General features: G+C 50.4%; 1 protein-coding gene across 2 annotated transcripts in view; it reads right to left on the bottom strand.

The window, feature by feature from the left end:
- Nucleotides 1-6411: 6411 nt before the first annotated feature.
- The window catches only part of PHF14 (PHD finger protein 14), a 139051-nt gene continuing 130085 nt past the window's right edge, over nucleotides 6412-15377 (bottom strand). For both annotated transcript variants that reach the window (XM_031940741.1, XM_031940738.1), the window contains one exon: nucleotides 6412-6585. In XM_031940741.1, coding sequence (XP_031796601.1) covers nucleotides 6511-6585 — 75 coding nt within the window. In that variant the 3' untranslated portion in view covers nucleotides 6412-6510. The remainder of the gene's footprint in view (nucleotides 6586-15377) is intronic.

A 15377-nucleotide genomic window follows, 5' to 3' on the forward strand; every position in this document is an offset into this window, starting at 1 on the left:
GGGCTCCACAAACTCCCAGCATCCTGTTTTTTCAGCTTCTGCATCTCGGTCAGAATCGTTTCTAACTTACACTCACCGTGTTTTCCTGCCCCGGGACTTTGCAAATAAATGCCTCTCCCTTCCTCCCTTCCTCCTTCCCTCCCTCCTCCTCTCCCTCCCTCCCCCCAAATCTTTGCCCACTAAATGAATCCCTTCTCATCCTTGAAGTCCAGTTTGAAGGACACCTCCTCCGTGAAGGCTTCCCCGATTCCCTTCAGCACGAAGACAGAGAATGACCAGCCCCTTGTGGGGCCCACCTCCCCCTTTGGTGTGTCCCTCCCCCGGGATGCTTTTGGGCGTCCCTAGGGAGACGCTGAGCTCCCTGTGGGCCAGGTCTGTCTCCCCGAGGGCCCTGCAGCAAACAGCAGGTTCCAAAGCAGCAACAATCTCTGGGCTAGCCAAGGCAAAGAGGTGAGTCTGGCGCCCCAGACGGAGAAGGAATCCAGGTGGCCGCTCACTCAGGGTTGCCATGACAACTTGCCGGCAGGAGAGGAAGGACCAGAGGAGCAGGAGCAGTTACAGGCAGGAACCACCGTGACAAGTCCCTGTCAGACCATGGCTCTGGGCCCAAAGAAATGGGGCTCTGGCCTGTCGGAGGGGGAGGGGGATCCCTCCGGCGGGTCGGGGTCCCACCTATGGCAGCACGTGGGCAGAAATAGCCCGAACCTGGTGGAGACAGGCTGCAATCTGCACCCTTGAGGGGTGTATCCATTGAAGGGCCACCATGCATCCTTCACCTCATCCAGGACATCAGAAGCATCGTTTGTAACTGGGGGAGGGGGGGCACAGAGCCACCATCCTCCTCATGTGGCCGTTTTGCCCTCATCCACGAGCTGAGGGGGAACCTTTGAGAGCTGTGGTGGGAAGGGCCTGCGGGAGGCCAAAAGCCTCCCTCCCCAAGCTGCATCACTCTTTGTCCCAAGGAGAGGGGACAGGAGCCTCCGCTCTCCGCCCGTCACGGGCTGGCTTATCTTCACACACACACGTATCGACCCGAGCACAGAGAAGGGAGTGTATTTCAAGCCCTCTGTGTCAAGGAGAGGTGAATTATCTAGACACAAATAATGGAAGGTGGCAGGAGGAGGGAAAATATGGCCAGGACTGCCCACAGCCCTGGAGAGCAGACGGGCATGAGGTCTGGGGGCCCCGTGACTGAGAGGACAGAACAGAAGCCGCCCCACTCCCCCCACAGCAGCCTCTGGGGTAGTGAGATGGATGGGCTCTCCTCCCGGCCTCCCTCACTCACTACAGATCAGTAGCCTATGTATGGGCAGATTTATCTCCAGCTCTTGGGACATCGCTGGCCAGAGGAATTGTGGGAAACTTGTCTTTGCACTGGCCGAGTTCCCTAAGGAGGTGTGGGTGTCTCTTCCCACGGGGCCCCCAGCTGGAGACCCGGATACTTGATTCTATTTATAGGTGGCAGGAGGGTGGCTCGAGTGGGCTGTGGGATGCCCGTGATCACCGTGCCTCCTCTTACAGCATGGCAAGGGCACCGGGAGGGCAGAGAAGGGAGGCTTCCTCTGCAGCTTGAAAGAGGAGGCAGCCCCCTTCTGACACATAAAATACGCAGGTGGGATGCCCAGATCCAGAGAGCAGAGCAGACAACTCCCCCACACACACACACCAATAATCCCCCAAAGCCTTTTTCAGCTTCTATTCTTCTTCACGTCTTATTTTCTTTTGAGAGTCTAACATGACTTTTAACAAAGTGTCAGAGGAAAGAAGCAGCTGACTCTGTCCCAGTGGAGGTGAGTGGGCCCGGGCAGACAGAAGAGAAGGCCAAGCCCCTCAGCGGAGGCCTGGGTTTGTGTGTCGGCATTTGTAGCGGCTGAAATGTCGCTTCAGAGTGTGAAGGTGCTGAGTGCTGAGGAGTAATGAGGAAGACCACAGGACAGTGACTGTAACAGCCACAACAGACAGCGACAGCAACAAACAGCAACAGTAACAGCAACAACGGTAATGGTGACAACAAACAGCAGCAACAGTAACGGCAACAACGGTAATGGTGACAACAAACAGCAGCAACAGTAACGGCAACAACGGTAATGGTGACAATAAACAGCAGCAACAGTAACGGCAACAACGGTAATGGTGACAATAAACAGCAGCAACAGTAACGGCAACAACGGTAACGGTGACAACAAACAGCAGCAACAGTAACGGCAACAACGGTAATGGTGACAATAAACAGCAGCAACAGTAACGGCAACAACGGTAATGGTGACAATAAACAGCAGCAACAGTAACGGCAACAACGGTAATGGTGACAATAAACAGCAGCAACAGTAACAGCAACAATGGTAACAGTGACAATAAACAGCAGCAACAGTAACGCAACAACGGTAATGGTGACAATCAAACAGCAGCAACAGTAACAGCAACAACGGTAATGGTGACAACAAACAGCAGCAACAGTAACGGCAACAACGGTAATGGTGACAATAAACAGCAGCAACAGTAACGGCAACAACGGTAATGGTGACAATAAACAGCAGCAACAGTAACGGCAACAACGGTAATGGTGACAATAAACAGCAGCAACAGTAACGGCAACAACGGTAACGGTGACAATAAACAGCAGCAACAGTAACGGCAACAACGGTAATGGTGACAATAAACAGCAGCAACAGTAACGGCAACAACGGTAATGGTGACAATAAACAGCAGCAACAGTAACGGCAACAATGGTAATGGTGACAATAAACAGCAGCAACAGTAACAGCAACAATGGTAACAGTGACAATAAACAGCAGAAACAACACATGGTAACAGTAACAACAAACTAACAACAAACAGCAGCAACAGTAACAGCAACAATATGTTAATAGTAACAACAAACAGCAGCAGCAGCAACAACTGGTAACAGTGACAAGAGCAACCACAAATGTTAATGATAACAATAAACAGCAACAATAACAAATGGTAACAATAACCATAGCAGCAACACTAACAGCAACAACATATGGTAACAGTGTCAACAGCAGCTGATTACAATAACAAATGGCAATAGTAACAGTCAACAGCAGCAACAATACATAATAACAGTAACAACAACAAACAGCAGAACAGTAATAGCAACAGGGGATCCAGGTGAAGTCCTGGGGTTACAAGTAGGAGATGGAGAAGGCCTTGTTCTGGGTGGTAGTTGTTCTGAAGAGGATCTGAGAATCTAAGTGGACCTCTGGCTCAGTGGGGTCAGCAGAGTGCTGGAATGGCCAAAGGGGCTGGGGCAATCTGGTGCTGCCTTGAAGGCTCCCAGGAGAAGGGGGGCTGAGCCCTCACTCTGTCCAGTCCTGCAAGGCTTACTCCCTGCCCATCCTACCCTTTAAGAAGCTGAGGAGTGTAAGGGTGGGGGTGAGATAGCCAGGGGGCCAAGACCCCCCCCCCAAGGGTTTGGGTCTCAGCCAGTAAGAACTGTTGAATCAGGCGAGTTGAGCCTAGAGACCTGGGGGGGGGGTCCATTTCCAGGTGTGGAAGGGTCCTCATTTGGGGGAAGGTCTGATTTCTCCCGCTTGGCTCCAAAGGGCAGAAATCGGCCTTCAGATTTGATGTCCAGACGGCCTCCCTGGGCCAGGAAATGGGGGCTGGGAGGAAACAGGGCCCCCTCTGAATAGTCCAGTGCAGGAATCACTGGGAGGGCTCCTTCCTATGCTTAATGAAGGAGCCACTGACAAGCAGAGGGTGAAGGGAAATGAGAGACTGAGGCTGATGGAACGACAGGGTAGAAGTGGAAATAATCCTGGTTTGTATACACGGGAGGGTTCCAAGGTGCTTCACAAATATCTTTTCATAGGATCCTCACAATAACCGGGGAAGTACTACTATTACCTCCAGATAAGGAAACTGAGGCAGCAGAGGCTAGCTGACTCGCCCAGGGTCACATAACTACTCATTGTTTGAGGCAGGATTGGATCCGGGTCCTCCTAGCTCAGAAGGCCGTGGTACGTGGAGGCGCGCTTGCTTTGGCAAGAGGGAGGGTCACTTCTTTGGGTGAGATGGGGAGAAGGGGCGGCAGCAGCGGGGCTCTGGGTAACCTGTTGGAGGAGGCAGGGAGGGGCAGCAAAAGGCCTCAGTTTTTTCAGTGAAACATGAGACAGTAAAATTTTAGCAGAGGGGGAGCCATGGAAGGGTTGAGGAGGAATGAGGAGGCTTGGGAGCCACTGGCTCGTGGCCTTGTGGCCCAAGGGCCTGGTTGAGACTAGGGATTTGGGACTAGGGTTAGAAATGGCACCATGCTTCCCCTATACCTGTGGCAGACGCCTGAAGCCCTGCGGGTGAGCACACCAGGAGGCTCCAAGGGTTAGGGTCGCCGCCTCCCGGGCACTTTTCGGGATCCCCGAGCACCTCGCAGAGCTCGGGAATGGCAGCGACCCAGCAGCCCTACCTTGGGCTGCACCGTGGGAGGGCTGGGTGAGGGGGGGGGCTCCCTTCTGCTGCAGGGGTCCTTAGCATGCTGCAGGTGTAGACCAAAGGCTTCCACGGCGCCTTCACGGTGAGTTTCCCAAACGTTAATGGGACGGTGGCTGCCTCGGGAAGGGCCTAATGACGCCCACGCAGGCTGAAGCCGCCGGTGGCCTGCTGGGAAAGCAATGATCTGGCTCTGTTCTGACTGCGGGCAGAGACTCTCATCAGGGCCATAAATTCCGGGAGTCTCTTCCCAAATTTAAAACCCTTGCAGAAATGGCTTTCGCGGTTCAGTGGTTTTACGGGGCTGCTCTTTCTATGCCCCGTAACAAGGAAATTAATTGTTCTCCTAAAACAAATCAGACGCGTGGCGGGCCGCGTGCTGGTCCCCAACCCTGCTCTGCAGATGATGAGGCCGTGACAGTGACGAGAGCACCCGGTTCCCCGCGGGGAGACGCTCCTTGCCTGCCCCGGGAGCCGCCGCGTGGGCAGGGGTGAGGGTCGGGGCTCCTTCAGCACCAGTGCTCTCTGGGAAGGGCCGGCTTCTCATGGGCCTCCATTCCCTCCCCAGGGAGAGAAGCCAGTGTGGCCGACGCTACTGAAGCCGTGAGGCCGGGCCCCCGTAGGGGTCATCCCTGGGCCCCTCCCAGGCACCCCCCGCTTCTGAATCCCTTCCTCCCAGGTTGGACTTGGCCAATCTTCCTTGTCCCAAGCTCTTCCTACTGTCCAGCTCCTTAGCGCTCCTGCTTCCCCCCCATCATCTTGGGATCCATTTCTGTCTAAACAAGACCGTAATCTTTGCCATTATTAGGGTTAGGTCTTGTGCTTCATCTCCCCAGGGGTAGCACAGTGCTGGGCAGACAGAAGGGGCTTAATTAATGCTTAGTGACTGATACTCTTCCCATGGTCAGGGAAGGTTCTGCCTCACTTCCTAATCACCCAGGTGACCTTGGGATAAGGACATTAACTTTCATGGGCCTCAGTTTCCCTATCTGTAGGAAGGCTGAACTAGACAGGCTCAAGGGTCCCTGCAGCTTTTGCTGAGAACCTTCTCTGTCTCAGCCCCCCGCAGACCCTCCACCAGGTGCCCCCCCCCCGGAGGAGGCACCAGGCGTCCCTGGGGCTCGTCTTGTGGGCTGGCTTTCCCCAGTATTCCTGAACCTCGGGGGCAGGCTTGATGTTCGAGGGGCCCCTTCCTCCTCCGGTGCCCATGGAGCCCGGGCACCTTCTGGGTTCTTTGGACCTGCCTCTACCATTATCTTGTTTTGGAAAATGCTGCCTTGGACCCATCAAGTCAAGATCTTCCCCAAAGTGACTAGGAAGCGGGGTTCACAGACGTTTGGGCAGGGAAGGGGAAGAAGCTGTTATGGGAGCAGCTCCCCACGGAAGGCCAGAACACCTGAGCCCAGTCACACGCCTCCTGGGGCTCTTAGGTCCACAATGGCCCAGATGGAGCCCACAGCTGAGTGTGTGACCCGAGGGTAGCCTTGGGGGTCCGGTGAGGAGAGGGCCCCCTCTCGAGCCTCCTGAATGTCCGCTAATGCCCCGATACTTCTGATGCTCGGGGCATCAGAAGAGGGCAAGGGGCTGACCCCCATCCTAGGAGCTGCCGCGGCTTGGCTGCTCTAGCTTTCCCAGCCTTGCCTGTCACCCTGGAGTTGCCCCATGGAAGACTGAGCCCCGCTGGGTCAAGCAGCCCCACGCGGACCACTCCCTCCTGGAGCCCTTGAGGATTCCATCCTGACAAGCCCACATCTGAGCCTGCAAGGAAGGGGAGAGACACAGAACTTCCCGTGGCCCAGGCCACCAAAGAAGCCTCTCCCAAGGGAGTCTCGGTTCTGGGCAATAACTGGATCTTTGGGTTACGAGGAAAATGTCAGAAAAGTGGGGTTTTGGGGGGGTTTGTGACCGTGCAAGGAAGAAAGAGCTGCCAGAACAACTCAAAGAAGCACAGACAGGGCAGGATTCCATTCTCCACAGCTTTATTGAGTGCTCTGAAATCTACCACGAGGACGCTACCTGCTACGACGTGCACGCTACCGTTCCCGGCCACGCGGGAAGCCGCTACTTCTTCGGGTGTTTGTGCTCTAGGCTAAGATCCGGGGGGGCCTCCTTTCTTTCCGCTTCATTCTCATCCTCCTGTGGAATGGAATTAAAGAGACATTAAATGGCTCCGCTATGGACGAAGCGTTTAGCAAGAACTTCGGCTTTCTGTCCAGAATGCGGGACCTCCTTCGCTCTCTTGAGCGCGGCTGCCCCGGCAGCCATGTACTCACTTCCCAGGGACTCTGGGAATTCGGAGGGGGAGCTGGACGGCCTGCCCCCCTTTCCGGGGGGCGCTACTCGCATCCCCGCTTTGGCCACGTTCCGCTCCTAAAACGAACGTATTTCATCACTGTCCTGGAGAGGACCTGGGAAGAGACGTGCGGGAAAAGCGTTCTCCCTCTCTGTCTCTCTGCAAGCAGACACTTTTACTTTGCTGTTTGATGAAAGATAATAAATCTAACTTCAGAGCCGCTTTATGGGCTGCGGCAGCGCCGTCTGGCCCCATCCAGCATATTTTCTTGACAGCTCTGCCCATTTCCCAATTACTTGTCCCACCATCTGTTATCTGAAGATCAGTCAGGTCTAAAATAGGAAACATGAGCATGTCAGGCCGGCGTGAGTTTACAATCTCCTACACCTTCAGCTCCGAGAGGAGGGAGCATAACTCAGGGGGGTTCCCTCCCCCCGCCTGCCCTCTCCTGTGGGAAAGGCGGTGACATCATAGCACCCGATGCCCTGGGGACGGCGCGGCGTCATGTCCACAAGGGAACGGTGACCTCCAGGGAACACATCTGGAGAGGCCGCCCTAGCACTCCAGGGGCTGGTGGGGCCCACCCACGTCTAAGGGGTCTCACATCATCCCCCAGCTAGAAAGCCACCCCCTCTTCAGAGCACTCCGGTTGGCAAATAAGTGGAACCGAAGACAAAGATGTCTGAGTCCACAGTTACCAAAGCACCCACGTCATCGACCCCGCCAGCTCCTTCTCCCCAGAGTGGGGCTGGCCTGACATAGGCAGCCCAGGCTTCCCGCTCCCTTTGGCTGGAGGGGCTGGACATCTGGGAGCTCTTTCCTGATCCCCCATTAAGGAGAGCACCCCAGGGGTTCTCCTCCTCTTTCCCCACCCAGCTGCCTTCTTGGACTTCACATCTCCCAAAACACCAAATCTCGGCTCTCTGGATTATTTCCTGCCTCCGCTGCTGGTGCTCCCTTTTTACAGGTCATCTTCCTCCATGAGGGTGACACCCCATCACCATCACCCCCTATTCTCCAGCAACACAAAATAACTTGTTTTCCCACACAAATGATGTGTGGGTGTCCGTACCCTGGGGCAGAGGAACTTTTATTATTGCTGTTTTACAGATAAGGAAACTGAGTTTCCTTAAAGATAAGGACAAGGACGGAGAGCTTAAATGACTTTTGTCACCTAGCTAGTAGGAGTCAGAGGGAGGCTTCCTGACTCCAGGCCCGGAGTTGGGAGGAAGGATCTCTTATTATCCCCATTTACAGAGGAGAACTTGTGCCTGACAGAGGTCACGTCAGTGGCCTGGAGGTCCTCCGGACTCCAAGTCTGTAGCACCTTCCGTGCCCAGAGGGGCATATCTGGTTTCAGCATTCAATTAACATAGAGTCATTAATTTTAAACACCTGGTTTTTTGTTTTGTTTTGAGCAGTGAACGCTGCCGAGGTAAACCTAATGTTCAGACTGAACGCAGGTGAAAGGCAGAGACCCCAAGAACCACAGTAAGAGGCCAGCAGGAAGACGCAAGCAGGAAGACTGAGGGTGGCCTCTGGAGGGTCACCAACATATCTACCCCAGAGCCCGAGGCCCCCAGAGCTGGGTCATCTTTTTTGAACACAAGGAGGCTCTGGGGCTCAGTCCTTCTGGGACCCTGAGCGGTCCCTTCACCTTTCCTCCTCCTGGTACAAAGGAGGTCACTTAGACGAGCCTGTGAAATAATAGCCCAGAGGAAACCTTTTTTACATCCCAAGGTTCTGATAAAGGCCTCATCTCCACAATATCTAGAGAACTGACTCTAATTTGTAAGAAATCAAGCCACTCTCTAATTGATAAATGGTCAAAGGATATGAACAGACAATTTTCAGATGAAGAAATTCAAACTATTTCTAGTCATATGAAAAGATGCTCCAAATCACTATTGATCAGAGAAATGCTAATTAAGACAACTCTGAGGTACCACTACATACTTGTCATATTGGCCAAGGTAAAGGAAAAGATAATGCTGAATGTTGGAGGGGATGTGGGAAAACAGGGACACTGATGCATTGCTGCTGGAACTGTGAACAGATTCAACCATTCCGGAGAGTGATTTGGAACTATGCTCAAAAATTATCAAACTGTACATAGCCTTTGATCCAGCAGTGTTACTACTGGGCTTAAATCCCAAAGAGATCTTAAAGGAGGGAAAGGGACCCACATGTGCAAAACTGTTTGTGGCAGCCCTTTCTGTAGTGGCAAGAAAATGGAGACTGAATGGATATTCATCAGTTGGAGATCGGCTGAATAAATTATGGGACATGCTTTTATGGAATATTATTGTTCTGTAAGAAATGACCAGCAGGATGATTTCAAAAAGGCCTGGAGAGACTGACAGGAGCTGGTGCTGAGTGAAGTGAGCAGGACCATGAGATCATTATACATGGCAACAACAATATTATAGGATGATCAATTCTGAGGAACATGGTTCTTTCCAACAGTGAGATGATTCAAACCAGTTCCAACTGTTCAGTGATGAAGAGAGCCATTTACACCCAGAGAGAGGATTATGGGAACCGAGTATGGATCCCAATATAGCATTCTCACTCTTTCTGTTATCGTTTGCTTGCATTTTTGTTTTCCTTCTCAGGTTTTTTTTTCTTTCTAGATCCGATTTTTCTTGTGCAGCAAGACAACTATAAATATGTATACATATATTGGATTTAATATATATTTTAAGATGTTTAACATGTATTGGACTACCTGCCATCTAGGGGACTAAGAGGAGGGAAGGAGGGAAAAATTTGGGACAACTTTTGCAAAGGTCAATGTTGAAAAATTATCCATGCATATGTTTTGTAAACAAAAAGCTATAATAAAGTAAATAAAAAAGAAAAGAAATAATAGCCTAGAAAAGCAAATGGCCAGTGACCCAAGCTTCCCAACAGATTAATAGTGGGCATTTGAGATGGATGCAAACTTCTGCATTCGATAGCAGGACCCTATCTGGGCAGCTACTCCACCCAGGAGGTGCTGGTGCATTAAAGGGAGGGGCCTGGCTCCTCAGGTCATCTCCCTGCCCTGACAAGTCTGGCATTTCCTCCATGGATGCTCACAAACAGCATCAAGGGCAGGAAGCCACAGGAGCAGCGGAGCCTTCCCCCTGACCCATGAACTTCACTCCTTATATTCCCACAGTTCCCTTTGTGTGGTTCAGAGACTGAATACATCATGCTGCACAAAGCCACCCTTCTCCCGTGTCTGAGCCACAGAAGCCAAAGGGATGATCCTGAGAAGCACAGTTGTGGGGTTCTACTCTATGAGGCAATTGGAAAAACCAGCCTTTCCAACAGAGCGAGTATTAATCTACTCACAATTGCCTTCAACTGGGAATCAGAGCTTAGAGGACGATTTTTCATCCTTGTTCAGCTTTCTCCCTCTTATCTCAGTGGGCTGAAGGCAACAGTGATTGCTTCCAAACTGTATAAATCCCAGCAGCGTCCGTCACAGCTGCGGGAGGCAATGCCGACGCTCCCCCACACGAGCTCGTCCCCGTGGGCTTCTTCCTTGTCTTAGGTGATGACAAATCCAGAGAGCTGCCCCTTCCCCCAGAGGCTCCTGCACGGGGAGCTACCCTCAGATCGGGGTCTGAAGGCACCCTGACAGAACAGTGCCGGGGCAGCCTGGCTGCCAATTGCCTCATTTCCTTGCAAAGTAAATGAGGCTGTTTAGTGAAGCCTTTTTCTGGTGTTTCCATTTATTAACATGAGAGGAAGAACTCTTGTGGTGGGAAGGGGCAGCTTCCTATCTGCAAACCATAGCGATGGCAGATACAGGAAGAGCTTGGGGAAATTAACCTGGAAACACAGCCGAGCCCTCCTCTCTGTGTACCTCTCCTGCAGGTGGGCTGATTTTCATCCACTGTGCAATGAAAACATCGTTCCTGTTTGTGCTCCCTTATCTCAGAGAGAAGTCGCAACGGCAGCAGCCACATGGTCACCCCAACACCAATGCCTGGTGGTCACAGGCTGGGGAGAGCCGTGGAAGCTTGAAGCTCTAATACTGTTTGAGAATCAGTTTTTTTGCTTTAAAGTTTCCTCTGAGGAGACAAAGACAGACAAACCTCTGTAATACAGTCCAGTCTGACAGCCAAACTGGGCTCCCACTTCAAGGACGTGAAAAACCAAAGAGAAGCAAACCCAATCAGCCCCAGCCCCAAACCCAGCAGACGCAAGGCCGTTCGGTGAGGCCGCGTTAATGATACCAGCATATGTGGAAAAGCAAGAAAGAGGCAACTCTCCAGGCCATGGAAGCCTCTGCCACTCGCAGAGAGAGAACGCCTCCCTTCCTGTACCTTGGGGAATCTGCGGGTGCTGCCCAATGAGAGAAAATTCATCTCAATGAATGAAAAAAATATTGACCCTAATGAACATGTTTTAGGCCAAATAAGCCCGCTGCACGCTTCTGACCAAAATTAATTAGAGTTTGTACCATTCTACAAGTTCTCCATAATTCTCTAAATGGAGCATTTATTTCATAGTAATAAACACTTGGTTCATTAAGTCGAGTGCACATGTGTGACATGCTATACAGGGGCCGCCAGATTGTTCTATACTCGGGGACACAGCTTTCCAAGGCCCTGAATAAGCAATTGAAGACCACAGTAAAATTCGCTGAGTTCGCAGATTTAGCATTCTTATTTCATTTAATACAAAGAGCAATTAATCTACTATTTTATAACTGGATTCCAACTCTAGTGGGCCATGAGAGATACTGAAATGAACTTACAGGAAACGCTTAATTAAATTTACTGTAAAAAGCTTCAGTGAAGTCTTTTCTCATGACAGAAAAAGTTGCATATTTAACCAGAAAATATAAAGCTACAATATGAAATCAGACTTGAAAATTCTTAATAACCTCACTTAAAATATGTGTGGTATTAAATATCATAACCACTAGAAATAATTTGCAAACTTCTTTTTTTCTTTCTGGCGACTTAAAAGAGAGTTAGCTCGTTAAAGTGGTTAGTTGTTATTTAGTGCTGGTTTAATTGCCCCGATCCCTTTGGCAGGCTGCAAATATCAAAGGCAGGAAGACAATAAAGAAATTAGCATTTTGTTCACAGATGTAATCAACTTTCAATTATTATTTGGAGGTTGACAATTCCCATCATCCCCTCTGTAAGATATTGTTTTCAAACTTTACAAATTAGGGGACTGTGGGTGAGAAGGGGTTAGTTCCGAGGCTGGACTCGGCCTCTAGGAGGCCAATTTCTGAGACGCTTGGTGTGAATGACCAACACTTAGTCTTGATCACCAGAAGCTGCCTGGAAACGTCACAGGTCATATTGAGGGGCTGGTGAGTTTCCTGTCACTGCTGGGGGTGTCACAGATGAGGCGCATGGCCACTCTCAGGACCCTGACAATTCTAAATCTTTGATTCTCTGACTGAGGAGCAACTCAGAACGCCCTGTGCATATACTTTGCTGCTCATATGCCAAAAGATCTCTCAAATGTCTAGAACCACTTGGGGAGCATTTTCAACCCCAGGTTTGCGAGCATCCGTTATCTGACATAATAATGGGGATGGCCTTGAATGCTGAGCTTAGCAAGGAGCCTGTAGCAGCTTCATCCACAAGAAATCCACACAGGACTCTGCTTCCCTTATCACCAGGAGCCTTTTCATGACTCTCTAGCCAGGGCGATGACCCCACCACCGATTATGAACTCACTATACAGAAAGGTAAGGAGTGCACCTGTGTTGGTCAAGATTTGACACAGAAAGAGACAGCAGTCAAATGCTCTAGCAGATTTGAATATAAATTCATTTGTAAAACCTCATGAAGCAGGATGGATAATTGTGTACGGTGTTGTGCCATAAAGGGGGAAGAAGGAGAAAAGGGGAAAGCAGTTTAAAGAAAGTTTGGCAAAGATCCAACTAAGCAAAGTCACCCAAGAACATTTCATTTGAGGATGAAAATGGGGACACGAGAAGAAAAACTGCAGAGCTCAGCAGGTTGTTTTCATAAACCATCTTCACCAATGGGGATGGCAGCGCTTCCATAGTTGTGATCTCAAGTCACTCTCCCCCCGTAACTGTATGTCTCTAGGCCATCGACAGAAATGACATCATTGACAGTGAAACAGTGGACTGGTCCAATCATTCTGAAGAACAGTTTGGAAGTGCAACCAAAGGGCTATAATACTGTCCATACCCTTCGACTCAGAAATATCACCACTAATTCTGTACCCAAAGAGATCAAAGAAAAGGGAAACTGTTCAACAGTCAACTGCGAATGACTTAGTAACTGTTTCCCACCTCCAGCAGCAGAATTCCCAAGGAGGCATGATAAAAATGTTCTCTCCCTCTAGTGAAAAAAACTAGTGAACTCTGAATGCAGGCTGAAGCATAATTTTTTTTTGGAGGGGGGGGTACATGGTACATGGCAGGGGGAGAAGAGTACATGGTTTTGGAGAAATATGATTTGCATTACAATTTATGAGGGGTGTCATATTTCTTACCATTTCAAAAGGGGGAGAGGGAGGAGGAGGAGGAGAATTTGTCATTGAAAATAAAAATAAAATTTATATTTCATCCATGTACACCTCCCCCCAAAAGAAATGGCCCTAAATGGCACAAAGACCGAAAGTCACCCAAATGGATATGTATATAAAGGAGATAAATGCTAGAGGAGATTGATGGATGAATTTGGAAGGTATCTGAAGATTTATCAAGGGCACGGAAAAGAATCTCAGATCTTATTAATATCCAAATAAGGCCACTGTGAGTAGGGCAACAACCACGCTCCGGCTTCAATGGTAAATTTCCCATCTATTTCCATGTCAAGGGCATCCTCGAGGAGGCATTAGTGAACAGGCAGCTCCTGCGAGCGACATTTAACCACGGACCATGTCTTTATTATTCCACATCTGACTGAAGGAGACAGAGAACACAAGACACCGCGGTGATTAATTTTTCTTTTATTTTGAAAAAAACATTTTATTGAGCTAACTGCTCCTTAAGGACACTCTCACCAAGGTGCCTCCATCCACACGGAGAAAATACTCCAGATTTCTCGAAAGATCACGGGCAATGGGCAAGGTGAGCGATTGCCAAGAATGCTGCCTGTCAGGGGCAGGAGAAGGTCCCCCAAGGAGCCTGGGGCAGGAGGAGCCCCTCCAGACACTCCTGTTCTGGGGGACAGCGTGTCTGCCCAAAGGAGGCAGGCCTCAGACACCCAAGGGAGTCCAGGGTGTGGATTATGATGTGGCCTTGGGCGTTGGGATAATCTCTGCGGTTTGACCATTGGTGTGTAAGGAACCGGACTCAGAGCTGACCATGAGCAGGAGACTGGGCTTGTGTGCTTTGGGGCAACTGCACGTCTGTTAGTGACTTCAGCCTCCCCTGGAAATGAGGGCCTACCTTTCTAATGCCAGTATGTCGTCAATGTCGCTATATGCCAAGATGGGAAGATGCTGCTTCTGACCAATTAAAAATGGCGCCAGGAGCACAAGTGGCCAAGGGCATCTGCGGAAACTCTGCAGGACGTCCCCAGAACACGAAGGTCAGGGCTGACCTCGTGGGAGGGTGAGAGACAACAGGGGGTTCCAGAGGGTTCCACCGGGATGGCCTCTGGAGTGCTAAGTGAAGCCGTGACGTGAATTTACAGGAGGGACCAACAAGACGGGGAGGCAGAGATGGTTGGGATTTGCCTTCCTAGAGGGAACAACGTCCAAACTGATGATTTGCCCAGTAACTGGCTAGCCTACTCTGGCCAGAGTACAGCTGTTCTGTTCTTGGCCCAGCAGGGACAAGGGTCAGAAGCTCCTTTATGCCCCTAGGAGCACCCAGGGCACAGAGACCTGGAGTCAGGACAAGTTCAAACCCAGCCGTGGACACGTACTGCTTTGTAAACTGGGGTACATCACCTACCTGCTGCCTGCCTCAGTTTCCTCAATTGTACTAATATAATCTCCTCCCAAGGTTGTTGTGAGGATCAAGTGAGAAAGTTGTAAAGTGCCTTGCCAACTTTTGAGTGCTACATACATGTTAGCTACTGCCCTGATTAAACAGGTGAAAACGTTGGGCCACCTGGCGATTACAGGGACTGAGTAAGAAGACATGTTCTGAAGGGCTAAAACTCTGAAAAGTCCATCTAGAAAACCGTATTCCTTGGAGAACGAGAATCTGCCAATGTCTCCATTTCAAGCTTGCTGCTCTTTTCCCTAGAGTGAACCATTAATCTTCATACTTCCTCTGGAAATTAATAGATCATTAGACACTCAAGTGATGCCGCTCCTACAGCACATTAGTTTTTCACGGTTAGAACCAGGGAAAGTTCATCCTGCTTTGAGAAAATTTAAGCCATTAAAAATTTGGGGAAATTTCACAACTAATAGGAGTCCTGGATGAGCAATGTCAACAAAACACCATAAATGTGGCAAGCTCGGTCTTGTCCAAACATCCTAACCCTCAGGAATGAGCAGCTGCAGGGCAACAAGATGGCACCCTGCCGAGGACGCAGCCTCTGTCTGATGGGGATTTTACAGGACTGGGCGATCCCGCTGACCACCCAAACACCCGAGACAGAGTGTCTCAGCAGAGCTTGAGAACGTGCCCGTTTTACCAAAGGCTCGCTGGTGATGGTCACTCAGAGCCGAGATCTGGAAC

The sequence above is a fragment of the Sarcophilus harrisii genome, chromosome 5 (assembly GCF_902635505.1).
Source record: "Sarcophilus harrisii chromosome 5, mSarHar1.11, whole genome shotgun sequence".
In the NCBI taxonomy this organism is placed as follows: domain Eukaryota; kingdom Metazoa; phylum Chordata; class Mammalia; order Dasyuromorphia; family Dasyuridae; genus Sarcophilus; species Sarcophilus harrisii.